The sequence below is a fragment of the Cricetulus griseus genome, chromosome 7 (genome assembly GCF_003668045.3).
Source record: "Cricetulus griseus strain 17A/GY chromosome 7, alternate assembly CriGri-PICRH-1.0, whole genome shotgun sequence".
Lineage (NCBI taxonomy): Eukaryota > Metazoa > Chordata > Mammalia > Rodentia > Cricetidae > Cricetulus > Cricetulus griseus.
In genome coordinates this window covers 119,640,616-119,661,046 of record NC_048600.1, presented here as the reverse complement: position 1 = coordinate 119,661,046, position 20,431 = coordinate 119,640,616, and the positions used below count along the sequence as shown (strand labels likewise).

Genomic DNA, 20,431 nt, shown 5'->3' with positions numbered 1-20,431 from the left:
GTTCAAGACCAGCCTGGTCTACAAGAACTAGTTCCAGGACAGCCTCCAAAGCCACAGGGAAACCCTGCCTCAAAAAAAAAAAAAAAAAAAAAAAAAAAAAAAAAAAAGACTTAATTAAAAAAAATGTGTATGAGTATGTATTTATTTGCCTGTATGTATGTGTGTGCAACACATACCCATGGAGAGCATTGGGTCCCCAGGAACTGGAGTTACAGACAGTTGTGAGCCTCCATGTAGGTTCAGGCAACGAAAGCCAGATCCTCTGCAAGAACAAATACTCTTAACTGCTGAACCATCTCTCCAGCCGCCCTCTCTTTGAGTAAAGTAACCCCCAAAAGTGAGGTAAACTCTCAAGGGTGAGAAGAGCCCCCCAGGAGGAACACCCATAGCTACTAATACTGTTATTGTACCATTGGGAAGCAGTGCGTCACTCTGAAAGTGACCTTTGCCTCCCACCCCACCCCGGAGCTCAGAGTGCCCTAATCTGCAATGTAATTACGGTGTGCCTGAGCCCTCCAGGTGCCTTTGCAGAGGTTAGCAGATGGCTGCTTCCTGGACATTTTAACCAAACACAGATAACCTCTCCTTGAGTCACACAGCACCTGTTCTTTATCAATGTCCTCAGTTTCCTACAGCGGCAATTTTACCATTTTTAAAGTATGTATTCATTTTTATTGCTTGGTACTGCTTGCCCACTTTCTCTGCCTTCTTTGGGGCATTGGGTGAGAGCCGAAGGGACTCATGTCTACCTCATTTCTGCTCCTGAAACCCTTCTGCAGTTTCCAATTTGCTGACAGTGCGCTCTGGGGGTTAAGTGGCTTCCAAGTGCTGGGTCTCATGGGAACTTCTGATGAATCCGAGCAATGGGTAGACAGCCATATTAGCTCTTTGTAGGTGAGGGGTGAGCTCAAAGCATTAGGTTCCCAATCCCCAGAGAAGAAACTAGAACTCTCTGGCCTGCACATTCCTGCAGGTATATACAGCGGCTAGGGTGTGTCTGACGCCAGCAGATGGGGAATTTGTCTTTTGCCCACTTTCCAAGGGGCCTCAAGGCGGGCAGGGGTGGGGCACATGGCTATGACTCATGCTTATTGTCACCATAGCCGAGAAATGGGCACCTGGCACCTGTAGAAGGGGTCTGCCACCGCCCCGCCCCCTCCCCGTCCCTGCCCCCCTCGCCCCGCCCCAGACTGCTGCAGCTGCTCAGAAAGGCTACTTCCAGAAGTTTAGGCTAGTGGGCAGTTTTCGAGGTGTGACATGGGCCTGTGTCACTCTCGGGCAGATGACCATTTGTACTTCTTCAGGTGAATTTAGAGAGGAGAGGGAGGAGGAAGAACTGGTGAGAGACACAGGGTCCTGATGGGATCTGGTCCTCTATGATTGACACACTGAGGGCACTCATTGTGTGTAGGAGTCAGACCTTTGGTCCGTTACCAAGGAGATAATAGTTGTAGGCAACCTTCCCTGTGCATCTTTCCATCAAGAATTTCACTGAGAACAAGGAGAAGGAAAGGAGGAGATGGGAAAAGACCACACACAAATAAAGAGCAACCTGATCAATCAATACATTTTCAATCTTATTTATCTATGTATTTATTTACTTATCTATGTGGGGGGGTATGCACATCATAGTGCTAGTGTGGAGTTCAGGGGACAGCTTGTGGGAGTCAATTCTCTCCTGTTGTGCGGATCCTGGTACTCAAACTCAGGTATCAAGCTTGGTGGCAAGTACTTCTACTTACTATCTCTCTGGCCCTTAATTTACATTTTTAATTTGTTTTACTTTTAATGTGCATGAGTATCTTTCCTGCCTGTATGTATGTGTGTCCCCTGCATGTCTGCTGAGTGTAGGACCCCCAGAAACTCAGGTATCCGGGGTCCCAGGCCACGACCGTGGTCACCCCAATCACCAGGCGGATTCGAGAGCTTGCTGCAAACTGCATGAGGCTTTATTGTAATTTAACAAGCTAACCCCATGTTAGCTCGGGTCTTTGATCCACCCGTCATGTCGGATGGCTAGCAAAGACAGTTCGGAGCCACTGCGTACAGATCTTTATAGGGCAGTGTAAGGGGAGTGTCTAGGGGGGTATGCACAGGCTCAGGATTGGTGTGCTTCCAGGCTTGGAGGGCTTGCCCTGTGTTGATTGGTCAACTGGTTGTTATGGCTCATAGGCCCTCCCAGGGTGGTTGCTATGTTCTGTGCGTCATTGCTGTGCGCTTGTCCGTAAAGCACACCCAGAGCCATAAAGCATAGTGCCACCAGCTAACTTCTGATTGGTTCCTTGCCACGAGGCAGGCATCTGACTTTCTAGTGACTAACTAACTTCTGATTGGTTCCTTGCCACAAGGCAGGCATCTGACCTCTAAGTGACCAAGGCAAGGTTATGGCAAGCACGTGTTTGGCTGTTATGGCTGCCGAAATGGGGAGCTGGCCCCTTCAGTGAGCACAGAGGTCAACTAGGGTGTCAGGTCCTGGTTGTGAACCACTAGGTAGGCTCTGGGAATCAAATTCAGGTACCCTCCAAGAGCAGCAAGGGTTCCGAACCTCTGAGCCCTCTCTGCAGCTTCTATTTATTGTCTTTTTAAATGTGGCCTCAGGGAGTCATGGTGGTGCATAACATTAATCCCGGCACCCAGGAGGCAGAGGCAGGTGGCACTCTGTGAGTTTGAGGCCAGCCTGGTCTATGTAGGGAGTTCCAGGACAGCCAGGGCCACATAATAGAGAGACCCTGAGTGAGATTGAGGACATGCCCCAAAACAATAAAAAAAAAAAAAAAAAAACCAGCAACAGACTAACAGAAAGAGAGAGGAGAGGACAGGAAAGGAGAGAAGGAAGAGAGACGAGGAAAGAAGAAAGGAAGGAAGGAGGGGGAGGGGAGGGCAGGGGTGGGGGCAGAGTTCATGTTCAGTGCTCTTCAATAGTTATCTATCTATCAAACAGATCAGACCAAGGAATGATTTTCTACATGGAAATCATCCTTTTTGGCTCTTGCCTTGGGACACAGAAGACCAGTCCTTACTGAACGGTGTCTGTGGAGACCCCTGGATGTCCTAAAGGGTGGTGCACCAGAAGCAAGTTGCAGCCACGCTTTTGCCTCATGTTAGACGCAAGCAGCAGGGTTAGAAGCAAGGAGTTCACCACTCAGTGAGTTCAAGGCCAGCCAAAGCAATGTGAGATCCTGTTCCTAAAACAAGGAAGGGAGGGGCAGGGAGGGAGGGAGCGAGGGAGAAGCAGAAATAATCCAATTCTGACAATACAGTAATTCCCATCACTAGCAGACAAACATCAGACTAACACTCCTTGGGATTTTTTTGTTAGTTTTTTTATATTGCTTTGGGAACTCACAGAGATCTGTCTGTGTGTCTCTGCCCCCAGAATCCTGGAATTAAAGGTGTGTGCCACCATACCTGACTCATGTGTTTCTGTTTGTGAATTTTGAGACAGGGTTCTCTGAAGTCCAGTCTGTCCTTAACTCACAATGTAGCCAAGAATGACCTTTAACCTCCGACCCTCTGCCGCCATCTCCCAAGTGGAATCACAGACATCACTCCCACATCTGATTGATGTGATGAACCCTGACCTTCTTGAAAGCCAGGCATGCTCTCAACCAGCTGAGCAGCAGCTCTAGTCTCTAACTAATGCCTTTATAATTTATTATTATCTTTTTTGTTTTCCAAGACAGGAACTCAGAGATCTACCTGCCTCTGTCTCCTGAGGGCTGGGATTAAAGGCATGAGCCACCACTCTTAGCAGCTTATTAATTTTTAATTTATGTATATTGTGTGTCTATATGAGTGTCTGCCGTGTGTGTGTGTGTGTGTGTGTGTGTGTGTGTGTGTGTGTGTGTCAGTCCTCAGAGGCCAGAAGAAGGCATTGGCTCCCCTGTGGCTAGAGTTTCACACAGTTCTGAGCTATCTGATGTGGGTGCTGGGAACCAAACTCTGGTCCTCCAAAGGAGCAGAAATGCTCTTAGCGTCTGAGCCATCTCTTTACTCCAATCAACCTATGCTTCTTGATCCACTAAGTAGGACTCACTCTCCCTTCGATGATGGAGAACAGGCTGTTGCTACCTGCTGTAGGGAGGGCCTGACTTGAAGAAGATGAGGGAGGTGAAGGTGCATGGAGGAGGAGGAAGTCCACTCAGTTAAGAAAGAATAGAGAGACAAGTAATAATTAGTCAGCAGAGAGAAGAGGAAGGGATGCTTCAGCGGGCAAACAGCAACCAAAGCCTGGGGCGGGAAGGAAGTAATGCGATTCCAAGCTAGAGGGGTCAGCAGAGGCGGGGTAATGGAGGCTTAGGGTCTACTTTTTCCCCAGAGAACATTACAACTTTTCAAACATCACAGCTTTCACTGTGTTTCTTTCAAAACCAATTTCTAGTGTAGAACATTCCCTAGGAGGGAAGGCTGCACACATCCGTAATCACAGTTATTTGTCTGTGATGGGAGGATTGTGTTCAAAGATAGCCTGAGCAATTTAGCCAGCCCCTGCGTCAGAAAAAAGGAAGGAATGAAGGAAGGGAATAAAAGCGGGACCATGGTGGCGCACGCACTTGGGAGGCAGAGGAAGGCGGATTTCTGTAAGTTCGAGGCCAGCCAGGTCTACAGAGCCTGTGCCAGGACAGAGAAACCCAATCTCAAAAAACCAAACCAAACCACACAAAACAAAAGCACCAGCTGAGCAATCATGAGGACTGAACTTCAGACCCAATAGCCAAATAGTATCTTCTCTGGAGGCCCTGACACCCTGACACCCTCTCTGGCCTCCAGACACTCATTTCCTGGCACACATATTCATAATCTCATGAAGATATGTAAATAAAAGGGGCAGGAGGTCTGGTTCAGTGTGTAAAGGTGCCAGCTGCCTAGTCTGATGCTCTAAGTTTGATCCCGGGACTCGCATGGTGGAAAGAAAGAATTCCTACAGTTTGGCCTCTGACCCCACCCCCCAAACACATAGTGACACTCACGTACTCTACCCCACTTCCACATACACAAATAAATACATGTTTAAAAAAAAGTTGGGGTGGGGGAGAGAAGCCTCCCTATGATCTAATGTGGAGTACATATTCATGCATACTCATATGTATGGCCAAAGTGTGCTCCTTACAGTGCCTAAGTCAGCAATTAGAGCCCACTGTGGAGGCTGAAGATAGTTCCTATTTCTCCTGAACTGTCAGCTCCACTGCCCAGGTTGTAGTCCTCCTCACAAACATGGCAGGTTGTCAGAAAAGCTAGCCAGGAAAGGACAGGAGGCCCAGATTTACGCTGTGTGGACACAGGTCTCTTGGGGAGCCCACAGGGAAGGCAGACAGCCCTTACTGGGTATCCCACAAAAGCACTTTGGGTAGAAGCCGAAGGGAGGGAAATAAGGACCCCTCACCTTGGGGGGGGGTCCCCAAACCCAGATGAGGCAGAGACTCAAGAACTCTGAGGCAAATGTCACTTCTGGCTTTTTGTTTTCTCCTCTTCTAGACAAAGCCACTGGATTCTGTGGTCCCTCCGGAAGGCCAGTCATTTCCTGAGGAGATATCAGGCCAGCCCAGACCTCATTGTTCTTGGTTTCCAGCTATGGCCACCATTACCTGACAAGTACCAGAGTTGGTCTCTCTGTGGGCGCCTAAAGAAGCCGCCAGAGTAGTTTCTGCTTTTCACACAGAGGATTTCTGGTCTGTGACGGAGAAGAGAATTCTGCCCCTGAGGCATGGCCAGAAGGCAGAACTAACTGTGAACCTCAGTCTGAGACAATCTTCCTCTCAAGATGCAGCTGAGGTGGGCCTCAGTCAGCAAGATGCACCAGGCGGTCCTGCTAACACTGCTTCTCTGTGAGTTTTTAACTTACTTTTCTCTTGTTTCATGAGACTTGAAGTTAGTGAAATCAACAGATTTTTTTTCCCTGTCTCTTCCAGATTCAAGCCTCCAGGCTCAGGAGAACTGTAAGTCCTGATGTTTTTATGTAGCTTCATGTTTGGTGTCTTTTCTGAGATTCTTAGCTTGTGTTAGACTGCTTAGAGTTGGTATTTGTAACGACTGAGAAAAATATTCCAAAGAACAAAAACGTGTTTTAAGACTCCAAGAGTGTGTTTTAGAAACATGGTTGTAGAAGATTGTTCCAAAACATAGTCTTAGATCTTGGTGGATTGCTATTTGTTGGAATTGGGGAGATGCTTTTTTGTTTTCCCCCGTCAAGACAGGATTTCTTTGTGTTACAGCCTTGGCTGTCCTGGAACTCACTCTGTAGACCAGGCTGGTCTTGAACTCACAAAGATCTGCCTGCCTCTGCCTCCTGCATTAAAAGTGTGCACCACCACTGACCGGCAGGGAGATAATTTTTTACAAATCCAGTGATCTATCATTGGTTTTCAGTCTTTCTACCCTAAACTGTTGTTTGTTTGTTTGTTTTTTCATCTCACTACATCTCCAATTGTTTACTTTCAAGATCATCTATATTCAGTTGGGTTTGTTGCCTATGATCCCAGCTTTTGGGAAGCAGTCACATAAGGATCAGTAGTCAAGGCAACAGGCTCACGAAGGCCAAGGCACTGATTGTAAATAGATTTTAGGACTCCCTTTCTCCTAGGACGTTAAAGGGAGAGGCCAGATCTCCTCTTTTACCCACGGAGGTGCTTCTACCTGAGAGGTTCTGTGCCTGCATGTGGGGAAGGGTTCTGTCTTAAAATCCAACCCATCATCCACTCTGAAATTTCAGTATAGGGGTTTTATTCTGCTTGGTCTGGGACTCTGAAGGAAGGGCCTCAGCCGAGCCAGGGGGCTGTGGCCCAGGAATAAGTCCACAGGTTACATTGTCAGTCCAAAGACACATGGGTGTCCAAATAGGGATCCTGGGTTGTAAGCTCACCCACCTGTATAGCTCTTCTGAGCTGACGTATGTACATGACGGAACTGAGTTGAGCCAAGGATGTAACGGTGGCCCCAGGGTGGGGAGGGCTATAGTCCATAAGTCTCTGGTCAGTCTGCACTTCCTTAGGTGTTTGACTCCCTTGGCAACTCTTAGAGGCAAACTATGTGTTATTTTAAAGCCATCCCTACTTACAGATAGGATCACTAAGCTTCAGAAAGATATGAGTCAGCCTGAAAAGGGGGGGGGTCATCACCTACCATCTGATCCCTACTACCTAAGACCCAGATGTCTGTCTCTATGGGGCTTATCTTTTGCTTTGCTTTGCTCAGTCTGGTTTGAGACAGGAACCTCACATTGTAGCCTAAAGTAGGTTTGAACTCACCGTATAGCCCAGGCTACCTTTGAACTCTAAATTCTCTTACCTTAGCCTCTTAGTGCTGGGTTCACAGTCGTGTGTCACCACCCCTAGTGTCACAAATTTGCTTTGTTTCTTGGGCCCTTTCCCCCTTGCTGTAAAATGGTATGGTCCACAGACCCTGTGGCATGGAGTAGGCTAAGGTTGAAATTGGAGTAGAGGAGGTGACTCGCTTGCCGTCTACAGGGGTTAGTAAATGACAAGGGTGTTCACTCCTAGCCCACCTTTATAATTTAAACTTCTGTCCCATTTATTCCCCACCCCAGTCATGTCCCCTTATTTCTCTGTCTCTGTCTCTTTTGCATACACAGGCTGTCAGGTCCTCAAACTCACTATGTAGCTGAAGATGACATTGAGTTTCTGGTCTTCCTGCTTTTATCTCCCAAGGGCTGGGATCGTAGGCACACATCACACCAGGTTTATGCAGTGCTGGGGACCAAGCCCAGGGCTTGAAGCACGTTAGGCAAGCACTCTACCAACTGAACTGCACACCGGCCCTCCCCTATGTCTGGATTCTGCTCTGCCAACCCTAGGGGGTTCTTGCATCGCAAGGTCTCATAGCCTGTTTTCCATGGCACCCCTTGTCCTCCTGCCTCTTTCTCTGCTTCAGATGACACCAGTGTAAGAAAAATGAGGCAGAGGGGCAGACAACGGGCTGGGACTGCTTGATTGGAACAGCGAGGGGCCTCAACCTCTCTGAGGGCTGAAGACTGGACATGCTTATAGGGGCTGGCAGACATGTGTGTTGTGTGTGTGTGTGTGTGTGTGTGTGTGTGTGTGTACCAGGAAGTTACAGTGATTTTTTTTTTTTTTTGTGGTTGGACTAGAAGCAGAGTGTGTTCTTTTGATACCCAGACATACTGTTTCTGCAGGTGGAGAGGAACCCACAGGCTAGGACTGAGCCATTCTTTATGGCTAGGGGCTATTGGTCAGTACAGCCTTACTCAAGTCCTTATGACCTGAGGCTATTATACACTATATCCCAACTCTGGGAGGGTAAAGAGAAGAAGGGAGGAGGGTTATAGTGGGGTGGGGGGGGTCAGGAGACTTCTTCCAGCTGGAGGTGATGGTCTCAGTGGTGGAAGGAGCAGGCTAAAGTCCCTTCCAGGTGAGATAGGGACTGGTAGTTTCTGGCCATGAAGAACTGAGTAATCCTCTGGGAGGTGCAAGCTTGTAGTCTTTGTTGAAAGAACTTAGTGAGACAGCTGAAAAGGCGTGGACCAAAGATTAAGTGTTGTCTACTTTTTCTCCATGTTTAATTCTGTGAGTTGTTTAGCATTTTCCTGCACTAGGCCACGCTGGTTTGCATAAAAAGCAGCCCTTCTTTCCCTAGGTAGGCTCAGGTATCTCCGTTTTTGGCCATCACTGATTAAGTCTAGTCCTAGTGCTTTGGAGGATCACTGCAGCCAGGGGTTTGATTTGATAGGGCGATTATGATTTGTTTTACCAAGATCAGGTCTTCCTTAACCTGATCGGTCAGTTGGCTATGTTGCATCTGTTGGGACTCTATCTCTTGTTGTAGGGTCAGAGCCATGGGATGGGACACACATACATACATACATACATACACACACACACACACACACACACACACACACACACACACACACACACAGGACAAGTTACATAGAAACACTCGTTTCGTAGAGGGAGAAGTTTGGAGGGTAAAATACTTAGTAACGGGGTAAAAACATGAGTTTGAGGATAATAAGGGGGAAAGCAGTGACTGGGAAGAGCACCACACCCATAGGAGAAGGCTTATGGTTGGATTTTTGTCTGGTACCCGTGTCTTTGGGTCCCATCTCAAACCATTTGGGATTTGATGGTGTGGAAGCAACATCATTCCGAGAGGAGGACACAAACACCACCCACAGCCATCACCAGATTTAGTTGTGGAGCACTACAGCAGCCAAAGAAGGGAGTTGGTTCTGAAGGATGTCAAGCTGACCTGAAATTTCTCTTAGCTTGAGAGCTGGTGAAGCGTCGAAGTTAGCAGGAAAAACCTCAGTGTGGCGGGGTCCCCCTCAGAGACCACCTGAGCTGCTTTTAGGGATTTAGTGTGCAGGTCTCTCTTTGAGTTGGCAAAAGGGACAATGTAGAAAGGGCACCAGCTAGAGGACAGTCCATCCAAGGGGGCCTCAATAAAGCTCAACAGATGGCAAAGACTTGGAGCAAAAGTTAGTAGGGAACATTAAGAGTCAAAGCTGACACCAGCCCGTCCCTTTCTTGGGTTCCTAGAGAATGTTATTTTATTCCTCCAAGGAAGGCTGTGGAATGAGGACTCTGCTGCTGACCCCTCAGACCCCTGCTTTGTTTTACTATACAGGCAACTGAGACCCAGCTAGGTGGGGGCAACACTAGGGGTAAGCAAGCCGGGCTCCGTCTCCCAGGCCACCCAAGTGGAGTATGTGAGATGCATGTTTATTGCAAGTTGCCCACGTCACAAGTCAGGTCCCGGCCAAAGTTGGCCCTTGTCCCTCCTTCTGTCTCAGGCCCCGGCACATCTCTAGCTCTCACCCCACTGCAGCCTGCCTCTGTTCATTTTAGGAGATGACTTCAGCTCCATCTTCATCTAGAAAACATCGGGTCTGGAGGGAACTCCCTGGACTTCCCGCCCAACCCTGACTGATGGCTAATCGGCCTCCCTACCCATCCTGCTGGCTCCTCTCCTGGCTTTAGAGCGCAGGTCCATCCCGCAGGCTGGTCAGGGCCCCCTCTGGGCCATGTGGGCCTGAGCCCATCCCCTCCCCCACCACAAAGACTTCACTGTCCCTTTACTCCTGTCTTCTTTCAAACTCCAATAATCTCTACTTCTGGTTCCTTTCTCTGCATAGACAAAGCCAATTGGTGGCTATTGTTTCAGGAAAGAAAAACAAACCCAATCTTATAAAACCTGCCTACCCCTGACCCCTCCATATCCCTGGTGCCCCCACCCCTAGAGGCTTCCATTCTCTGTGGAACTTGGAGGCTGGTTTTAATGGCTGACATGTCTCCACTTCCTCCTGTCATGGCCTCCCAGCCTGGAATCTCTGCCCCCTAAGGAGGAATCACCAAAGACCATCTGACGTCAAGTCGATTCATCCTGGAAATTTTGCTGCCCTTGACTGAAGATTTATCTGAGATCTGGCTTCTCTGACCTAGGATTTCCTTCCTGGTGTTTTCTGTTTCTACTAGCTCTCTTACTCACCCCCAGGGAAGACCTGACTCTGCCTTGGGTATGAATCTAGATTCCCACCCCACCACCTTCCTTTCTCTGGAGCCCCTGCTTACAGTCTCTCCATAGCCAGACTTTCTCCTCAGCATGCCAGCCCTTCAGATTTCCCCTTAGCACCAAGGTTTTGTTTCTTCTCTTAGCTTTTACCTGGCATTTTCTGTAGCCAGGAAGCTGGCTTCTACTTTTCTATATTCAACCAAATTAGGCATTTAAAAACTGTAGTAAAATAGAAATAATCTAAAATTTATTCTCTTTTTTTCTTCTGGTTTTTCAAGGCAAGGTTTCTCTGTGGCTTTGGAGGCTGTCCTAGAACTAGTTCTTGTAGACCAGGCCGGTCTCAAACTCACAGAGATCTGCCTGCCTCTGCCTCCCAGGTCATGGGACTAAAGGCGTGTGCTACCCCCCCCCCCCCGCTAAAATTTATTCTTTATATCTTCATTTATTTTATATCTTCATATATTTTTGAAGCAGGGTCTCACTCTGTAGCCTTGGCTAGCCTGAGACTTGTTTTGTAGACTAGGCTGGCCTGGAACTCACAGAGATCTGCCTCCCTTTGCCTCCTGATGCTGGGATCAAAGGCATGAGTTACTTTAAGACGTATTATTAGTGACATTTAGAGCATTTACAACACTGTGTAGTTGGAGAATATTTTATCACTCTAAACATGAAGCCTCTTTGGTCTCTTTGGTCCCCTTGTTTGTCCTGTGTGCCCTTTGATTCAGCCCTACCTGCCTGGCCTGCTTCCGAGGCTTGCATCCGAAGCTCCCCAGATTGCTTACTGCCGTGGAGTCTGAGGCCTCAGTGATCTCTCCAGAGCCCTCATCTGCTCTGGCATCCTGACCCACCTGACCCTTCTCGCCACATTCTACTTCCCTCCCAGACCTGCCATGCTCAGAATACACAGGTTTCTCATGTCCTTGTGCCCTGGTACATGCTGTTCCGGAGGGCCCACAGCTGGCCTGCCACTGGCCCAACAGAGGAAATCCCTGGGGACAGGTCTTGCACACTGCTCTCTTGAGCATGCCATTTCTCGCTGCATCATTGACATGACTGAACTCTATCTAGCCAACTATCCACCAGCCTGCAGTGTCTCAGACAGCAGGGAGCCCAGTACCTGGCACAGGTGTTGATCAGTGCCACCTGGATGGGAACTTACAGTGAATTTGGAGTTGCTTGAGAGTGCAGATGGGTCAACACGTTCTCTGATAATACAGAAGTTCCTCAGGGACTCCAAGATTCTAGGAGCTTTGTAATTTTCCGGACAATAGTGGGTAGCACCTCCTCCTCCCCAACTCTGAGTCATTTCCAGGTTGAGAACCAGGTGGCTGGCTGGGCCAGGGGTGGGGGTGGGGCTCGTCTTGCCCAGGGTCCTTGATTCAGGAAGGAGGCCCCATCATTTTAGTGTTTGGCATTGTGTCTTTTTGTTGTTTTTTGAAGCTGGGTTTCACTGTGTAGCCCTGGCTATACTGGAATTTACTCTTTAGACCAGGCTGGCCTCTAACTCAGAGATCTGCCTGCCTCTGCCCCTTCCTCTGCTGGGATTAAAGGCGTGTGCCACTGTCTGGCTTGGCATTGTGAAGGCTTTGTTACTCTGTGTCTCTTTTCAACAACATTCTCTTTCAGATCTCTTTAGTCTGTTCTGTACCTTGTTCTTAACAGTTTTTTTTTTTTTTTTTTTTTTTTTTTGAGTTTTTGAGACAGGGTTTCTCTGTAGTTTTGGAGCCTGTCCTGGAACTCACTCTGTACATCAGGCTGGCCTTGAATACATCTGCCTCTGCCTCCCGAGTGCTGGGATTAAAGGCATGCATCACCACTGCCCGGCTTTTGAACAGTTAAGGCTTTTGAGATGAATGGAAGGAGTGGGACCCCCCTCCCCGAAAAATACATTTGTGCATAACAGACAGTCCATGGGACACCTCCAAGATCATGTGTACCTTCCAGAGCCAAGGTTCCCCTGGGGGTGGATAGTTATTCTCTGGTGTGCTGGTTAAGACTGTGCCACAGCTCAGTTCGTTTCTGCTGGAGGGTGTGGGGGGGGTGATATTTACTTAAGAGTGGAAGAGAATCTCTGCCTTATAGATATGGAGAATTCTCAAGATTGGCCATTGCCTTTTTTTAATCCTAGTACTTGGGAGGCAGAGGCAGGCGGATCTGGGTGAGTTCAAGGCCAGCCTGGTCTACAGAGTGAGTGCCAGGATAGTCTCCAAAGCTACTCAGAGAAACCCTGTCTCAAAAAAACAAAAACAAAAACAAAAAACAAAGGCCAAGCTGAAGGGTGAGGGTGGGGGTGGGGAGGCAGAGGCAGGTAGATCTTTATGAGTTCCAGGCCAGCCTGGTCTACAGAGCAAGTCCAGGACAGCGAGGGCTACACAGAGAAATCCTGTCTCAAAACGCCAAAACAACAACAAAACCCAAAGACCAATAAAAAGACCAGGGATATTCCTTAGCATTTGTCTAGTGAGCATTGAGCCCTAGGTTTGATCCCAGTACTGCCTAAACCACACCTGGTGACACAGGCCTGCCATCATCCAAGAACTTAAGCATTAGAGACAGAAAGATGATAAAATTCAAAACTCAAACTAATCCTTGCCTGCATAGTGGGTTCAAGCCAGCCTGGTACCAGGACAGCCAGGGATACATAGAGAAACCCTGTCTCAAACAAACAATGAATAAATAAAATCAAATTACCCCACAGTTCAGGCCCTGGGACACAGTTCTGTTGTACTTACTCAGGAAGCTGAAGCTGGGTTGCACATTCGAGGGCTGCTAAGGTTACGGGGGAGTGGCCAGTCAAACTGGGCCACTTAGTGTTAACAGAGCATAAAAGGGCTGGGAGAGGGTTGTGGTAGCTCACAGTGTAGTCCCAGTACTACTAAGGCAGGATTATGAAGAGTTTGAGGCTAGCTTGAGCTGCATGGCAAGATTATCTTCAAATAAGCAAGTCTCTCTCTCTCTCTCTCTCTCTCTCTCTCTCTCTCTCTCTCTCTGTGTGTGTGTGTGTGTGTGTGTGTGTGTGTGTGTGTTTGGAGACAAGGTTTCTCTGTGTAATAGCCCTGGCTGTCCTGGAACTCGCTCTGTAGACCAGGATGGTCTTGAACTCACGGAGATCCAGGAGATCCATCTGCCTCTGCTTCCCAAGTGCTGGGATTAAAGGCCTGTGCTACCACTGCCAGCTGCAAATAGATATTTTTTTAACAAACTTAAATTATCCCAAGACTCAGTGGCTGAAAGTTATATAGTCTTGGGGGTAACTCTGGCTCCAGCTCTCATGTGATGAGAGACAAACTTTTGGTCCTGAAGGCCTGACTGACCCTGGGCCACGGGCTTCTGAGCACGCTTGTGGCTGTGCACTGCAGGATCTAGTTCTTCATCTGGTGAGACGCCCCGCCTCTAAGCTGCTCCTGTGGGATTGTGACATCTGGCTTGACCCAGTGCTAAGGTCCTGGAGGAATGAGCTTAATGGAAGCCTCACATGTCTGTGACTGACATCAGAAGGAACATTCCAGCTCTGCTGGAGTCACATAGTTAACCCTGGTAGAATGTGGGAGTCGTGACAAGCAGGAGGCAACGGGTCATTCTGAAGGCTGGCTAGCGCAGGGTGGTTGCCATGATAGTGAACAGTTTATTGTGTCCATGTTCCCTGTTATGGTGAGGAGCTGGGCAGGGCTCATTCTGGAAAGTTTTTTTTTTTTTTCTTTCTTTTTAATTTTTAATACATTTTTAGTGTGTGTGTGTGTGTGTGTGTGTGTGTGTGTGTGAGTGCCTTTACTTGTATATGTGTGTGCATTCCATGATGTGCATGTAGAGGTCAGAAGACAACTTGCAGGAGTTAATTCTTTCCCACCATGTGGGTCCTAGGGATCCCCAAACCCACTCAGTCAATCAGGCATGGCAATAATAGCCTTTGTTTGCTGAGCTATCTCAACAGCCCTTTTTTGTTTTTGTTTTTGCTTTTTTTGTTTTTTGAGACAGGGTTTCTCTGTGTAGCTTTGGAGGCTGTCCTGGCACTTGCTTTGTAGACCAGGCTGGCCTCGAACTCACAAAGATCCGCCTGCCTCTGCCTCCCAAGTGTCAGCATAATTTTATGTGTGTGGGTACTTTGCCTCCAAGTAGGTCTGTGAAGCATGTGTATGCAGTGCCCATGGCATCTTCTGGAACTGTAGACCAGACTGGCCTCTTGGTAGCCCTCTTGTCTCTGCCCCGAGTGCTAGGATTAGAGGTGTGTGTCAGGGCACCTGCTTCCTTAAATTTTCGGCAATGTCCACTCCCCTTCTATCCTGCTGGCTGGCTGGCAATATAAAGTTCCTTCCAGTGAGCAGTGAGCCAGGTGAACGTTGCACAAGTGGGTATGTGTTAGAGAAAACTGGATGTGTGTGCGCTAAAGAATTTAGCCCTGAGGAGAGACAGCAGTCTCACTACAAAAGCCACACTTGCCAAGCATGGTGGTGCATACCTTAATCCCAGCCTCGGAGGAAGAGAGAAGACAGGTGGATCTCTGTGAATTCAAGGACAGCATAGTCTACCTAGTGAGTCCCATGCCAGCCAGGGCTACATAGTGGCTCCCTGTCTCAAAAAAAAAAAAAAAAAAAAAAAAAAAAAAAAAACACTTGGGCCAGGTGGTGGTGACACATGCCTTTAATCCCAGCACTCCGGAGGCAGAGGCAGGAGGATCTATGTGAGCTCAAGAGCAGTCTATGTACAAGTGCTAGTTCCAGGACAGCCTCCAAAGCCACAGAGAAACCCTGTCTTGAACCGCCCCCCCCCCAAAAAAAAGCCACACTTGGAGCTTTAGTTGAATTTGCTTTGAACTTTTTTTTCTTTTTTTTTGTTTTGGTTTCTCTGTGTATCTTTGGAGCCTGTCCTGGAACTCACTCCGTAGACCAGGCTGGCCTCAAACTCACAGAGATCCACCTGTTTCTGTCTCTCAAATGGTGGGATAAAAGGCTTGCACCCCCACTACCCAACTAATTTTTCTTTCTTCTTTGAGACAGCTTCTTTCTGTCCTGTACCATTATGCGCAGCTTTGAACATTTTTTTAGAGTTCAGAGGACAGTTTTATTAGTGTTTGAAAGAGAACCAACAGAGCAGCCTAGCTATGAAACTTCAGGGAAATGGAGAAGAAAGAGAGCCAAGCCTTTTGCAGTGGGGGTGGGGAGTGGGGTGGGAGGGTTAGCAGGCAGCAGCTGAGGATGAGCTTCCAAGACTGAGTGAGGAAGCTCAGGGAACCGGAAAGCCCAGACTTTGATCAGTATCTGGGAGGAAAAAAGGAAATAGAAGGACATTTACAAGGGCTAAACGGTGAACTCTGCTAAAGGCTGCAAGCAGCTGCCCCAAGGCAGGAGACTTCTAAGAAGGAAACATTTCTTATCTCATTAAAGGGATAACAAGCCCTCCCCTGCCCTAGCTAGGCTCTAGGTGGAGCAGATTTCCTGGAGGGGAGGCACTCCTGGCAATTCTAGCAATTCCTGGAGATTCTGGTGATTAACCAGCCTGGTTGGATTAAAAGACTTGGAGAGAGCCGGGCGTTGGTGGCGCATGCCTTTAATCCCAGCACTCGGGAGGCAGAGGCAGGTGGATCTCTGTGAGTTCGAGGCCAGCCTGGTCTCCAAAGTGAGTGCCAGGATAGGCTCCAAAGCGACACAGAGAAACCCTGTCTCGAAAAACTGGGAGGTGGAGACAGGAGGATCTAAACTTTAAAGTCATCGTCCACTACAAAGGTGGAGGCCGTCCTGGTCTGAGTGGGATCTGGTGCAGACAACAGAATGGAGTAGCTGACTGCCCAAGGCGAAGGTGGTCTTCAGTTCCTGATAGGAGGTCAAGTCTTTTCCTTCCTTCCTTCCTTCCTCCCTCCCTCCCCTCTGTCTCTCTCTCTCTCTCTCTCTTTCTTTCTTTCTTTCTTTCTTTCTTTCTTTCTTTCTATCTTTCTTTCTGTTTTCCAAGACAGGGTTTCAGAAAGAGGTCAAGTCCTGGAGCATTTCTGAATTTCCTGTGTTTTATGTGTGCGTGAAAATTTTCTGTGAAGAGTTACTTTAATTTCATCTTTTCCCATTTATATTTACATTACATTTTGGGGGACATGCACCTTGAAATCTTCATGAAAAAGCAAGCAGGGCACAGGCAGCAGGCTCTACTTTGAGGAGTTGGAACATATGGGAACTTCCTGTTAGTTATCCCCCCTCACCCCCGCTTTTTTGTTTGAAACAGGGTCTCACTATGTAGCCCTAGCTAGCCTGGAACTTTAGTCATTGAATCCCAGCCCTTGCTTTATGTGTGTTTTTCAGACAGGGTCTTAATATATAGCCCAGGTTAGCCTCAGACTTGCTGAGTAGCCCATGCTGACCTTGAACTCCTGACCTCCCTCTACCTCCCAAGAGCCTGGTACAACTCTGCTCAGTTCATTGGAAGTTAGAGGATTTTGGAGACTCCCAAAGGGAAACAAGCACAATCCACTGGTGGAAACGAGGCTAGAAATGAGTCTCGGAGCTTCCCTGGTGGAGCTTTGTCTAGCCCTGGGATCCCAGCTCCCAGACTCTGCTGTGGTGGTTGTTTTTCTCTTTTCCTGGTGCTGGAGGAAGAGCCCAGGGCTCACACATGGCAAACAAGTAGAACTATACTCTCTGCCCCTTTATAAGACAGCTTTGTGAATGTTGGGTTTGGAGGGGTAGGGTGTTTGTTTTAGACAGGGTCTTACCTTGTAGCACTGGCTGACATGGAACTTGTTATGTAGACCAGGCTGGCCAACTCACCCGTCTCTGCCTCTTGAGTGCAGGCATTATGGGTATGTACCACCATGCCAAGCTAGTGTGAGTGTGTGTGTGTGTTGAGACAGGTTTTAGTTTCTTCTTTAAAATTAAAATAATAATAGTAATAATTGGGACCACAGACCGCATGTGAAGATCAGATAATTTGATGAAGTAGGGTCTCTGTATCTCCACCATGTGGGTTCCAGGGATTGAACTTGGGTCACCAGGCTTGGTGGCAGGTACTGTTACCTGATGAGCCATCTTGCCGGCCCTTTTCATTTTAAAAATACTGTGGTGAAGACTGTACCCAGGGCTTCATCATGCATGCTAGGCAAACATCCTATCAATGTTTTGTCCCCGCCAAGGCACAGTTTTACTATGTAGCCCAAATGGGTCTTGAACTTACAGCAATAATCTTTCCTCAGTCTTCTAAATGCTTTGTTTATGGGGGTGTGCCACCATGTGTAACTCCATCTGTGTTAGTCTGCTTAGGCTAACACAGCAAACACCACGGACTGGGTGAAATGAAGAGAAAAAAGTATGGCTTCTCAGAAGGCTGCAAATCCAAGATCAAATTGTTGACTAGTCTGGCTTCTGCAGTCTCTCTTGGTCCTGGATGGCCACCTCTCTTTGTCTTTTCTTTCTTGCCTTCCTTTTTAAAGATAAGACCTAGTATGTAGCCAGACTGGTCTCAAATTGAAAGCAATCCTTTTGCCTTAGTCACCGTATACGGGCACGGGCCCAGCCTAAGTCTTCATGTGGGATCTGTTCACATGACAGGAACACAGATCCGGTGGACCAGAGCCCACACTACTGGCTCATTTTAATTTAATTTAATGGCCTCAGTACAGGTTTGAGGTCCACATAGAGTCATTCTACAAGACTGGAGGATAGGATTTAACATGTGAATCTGTCGAGGGAACAGAGTTCAGCTCAGATTCCTTCCCTTAACGGGTCTGACATAGTACGTGTGGATATAGCAAGGTGATCCAAGAATGCTGAGTCCTGGAGATTTTTTCCTGGTGACAATATGGAGATGTAGACTATTATTTAACATACATGGTAGTTATGATCTATGGATATTTCCCTCTCACTAGGGACTCTGGTAAGAATTGAGCTTTTAGGGGGCCTTATCTAAGCAACAGGACCTTATTTGGCTGGCATAACTCTCTGTACATGTCTTAGTTAGACTTTTGTTGCTATGAGGAGACACCCTGACCATGGCAACTCTTTTTTTTCCTTTTTTATTTTGAGACGGGGTTTCTTTGTGTAGCTTTGGGTCCTGTCCTGGAACTGGCTCTGTAGACCAGGCTGATCCTGAACTCACAGAGATCCAACTGTCTCTGCCTCCTGAGTGCTGGGATAAAGGTGTTCGTCATACCCTCTGGTCAACCACAGCAACTCTTACAAAGGAAAGCATTTAATGGGGTTGGCTTGGAGTTCAGAGGTTCAGTCCATTAACAGCATGACCACACATGACAAAGTATGTCAACACACAGGCAGACCTGATACTGGAGAGGTAGCTGGGAGCCCTACATCTGGATCCAAGGCAGCAGGAAGAAAGAGTGAGCTACCAGGCCTGGCTTGAGCATCTGAGACCTCAAAACTCCTCACCCCTAGTGACACACATCCTCCAAAAAGCCATACCTATTCCAAAAGGTCACACCTCCCAATAGTGCCACTCCCTATGAGCATACGGGAGCCATTTTCATTCAAACCACTACAGTTGACCTGATATCTTCCAACACCATCTCTAGTCTCCAAATTTCTCTTAGCCACATACATTTCCATTTACCCTGGTCCGCTGCCAGGTTTGAAGGTTTGTAGTGTGTGGCATGTTGTCTCTGTGTAAGCAGGTCAGAGGCATAACCAGGAACTTGTGTATGCGTGTATGCCTCTAACTCACAGGGAACCTCCCGCCTCCGTTTCCTAGTGAGAGAATTACAGGTGTGAGCCAGCCACTATGCTTAGCTTTAAAATTATCTTTTAAAAAATTGTCTCCAGACTTCTTTAAGGTTTATTTATTTTATGTGTAAGCGTGTTTTGCCCCTATCTATGTCTCTGTAAACAGAGCATAGTCCCATCATTTAGGATGGTGGTTCTCAACCTGTAGGTCACAACCCCTCTGAGGGTCAGACGACTGTTTCACAGGGGTCACATATCAGATATCCTGAATATCAGAATTTACATTACAATTTACAGTAGCAAAATTACAGTTATGAAGTAGCACAAAAAATGATTTTATGGTTGGGGTCACCACAGCATGAGGAGTTGTATTAGCTGCATTAGAAAGGTTGAGAGCCAGCCGGGCGTTGGTGGCACACGCCTTTAACCCCAGCACTCGGTAGGCAGAGGCAGGCGGATCTCTGTGAGTTGGAGGCCAGCCTGGTTAGGAGGTGGAGGCAGGAGGACCAAAAGTTCATTATCCTCAGCTGTATGAGCTAGAGACTTAAGGCCGGGGGTGGTGTCCACACCTCTAATCCCAGCACTCGGAAGGCAGAGGAAGGTGGATCTCAGTGAGTTTGAAGCCATCATGGTCTACAAAGTGAGTTAGTTCTAGGACAGCCGGAGCTGCTACACAGAAAAACCCTGTCTTGAAAACCAAAAACCAACCAACCCCAAAAACTCCAACAAAAAAAAAAAAAAAAAAAAAAAAAAAAAAGAAGTGGTTTCAAGTCTTCCCTCTGGTAACACCTCTGAACCCTCTAAAGAGCAAACACCAGCTGGCCACAGCATAGGGAGTTTCATTGGTTATACTTAAAGACATCTATTTTGGGTACTGACTATTTTTTTAAAGCTTGTTGTTTTTTTTCCCTAATGTGCTTTCTGAACTCATACCTACGGACTCTATCTCTGAGTTATAACTCCAGCCTCAGTGCACACTTTTGTTGTGGTAGTAGGGATGGAAGCTAGGCCATTGCACATGCAAGGCAGGCACCCCACCCCCGAGGGGATCCCCACCTTCCCTCAGTACGTTTGTTTGTTTATTGAGATTTTAGAATTTCCTTTACTTGCTTGAACTCACTAGGAGAAACCCCGACTGGCCTTGAATTTGCTATAGTCTTACTATTCTCTCTCTCTCATTTATTTGTTCGCTTGTTTATTTGTTTGTTTATTTATTAACCTTGAGATGCAGTCTCACTTGAGACATAGTTTCACTCCTGAATTGGACTGGCCTTGAGCTCACAGCAGTTCTC

At 47.6% G+C, this 20,431-nt stretch overlaps 1 protein-coding gene across 4 annotated transcripts in view; it reads left to right on the top strand.

Moving 5' to 3' along the window:
• Pecam1 (platelet and endothelial cell adhesion molecule 1) overlaps positions 1-20,431 on the top strand; it is a 77,566-nt gene that overhangs the window by 15,110 nt on the left and 42,025 nt on the right. For all 4 annotated transcript variants that reach the window (XR_003487405.2, XM_027427807.2, XM_027427804.2 and 1 more), the window contains exons 2-3: positions 5,476-5,825; positions 5,910-5,936. Coding sequence is in view for 3 of the 4 variants with exons in the window: in XM_027427807.2 (XP_027283608.1) it covers positions 5,762-5,825; positions 5,910-5,936 (91 nt within the window). In the remaining variant the exon portion in view is untranslated. The remainder of the gene's footprint in view (positions 1-5,475; positions 5,826-5,909; positions 5,937-20,431) is intronic.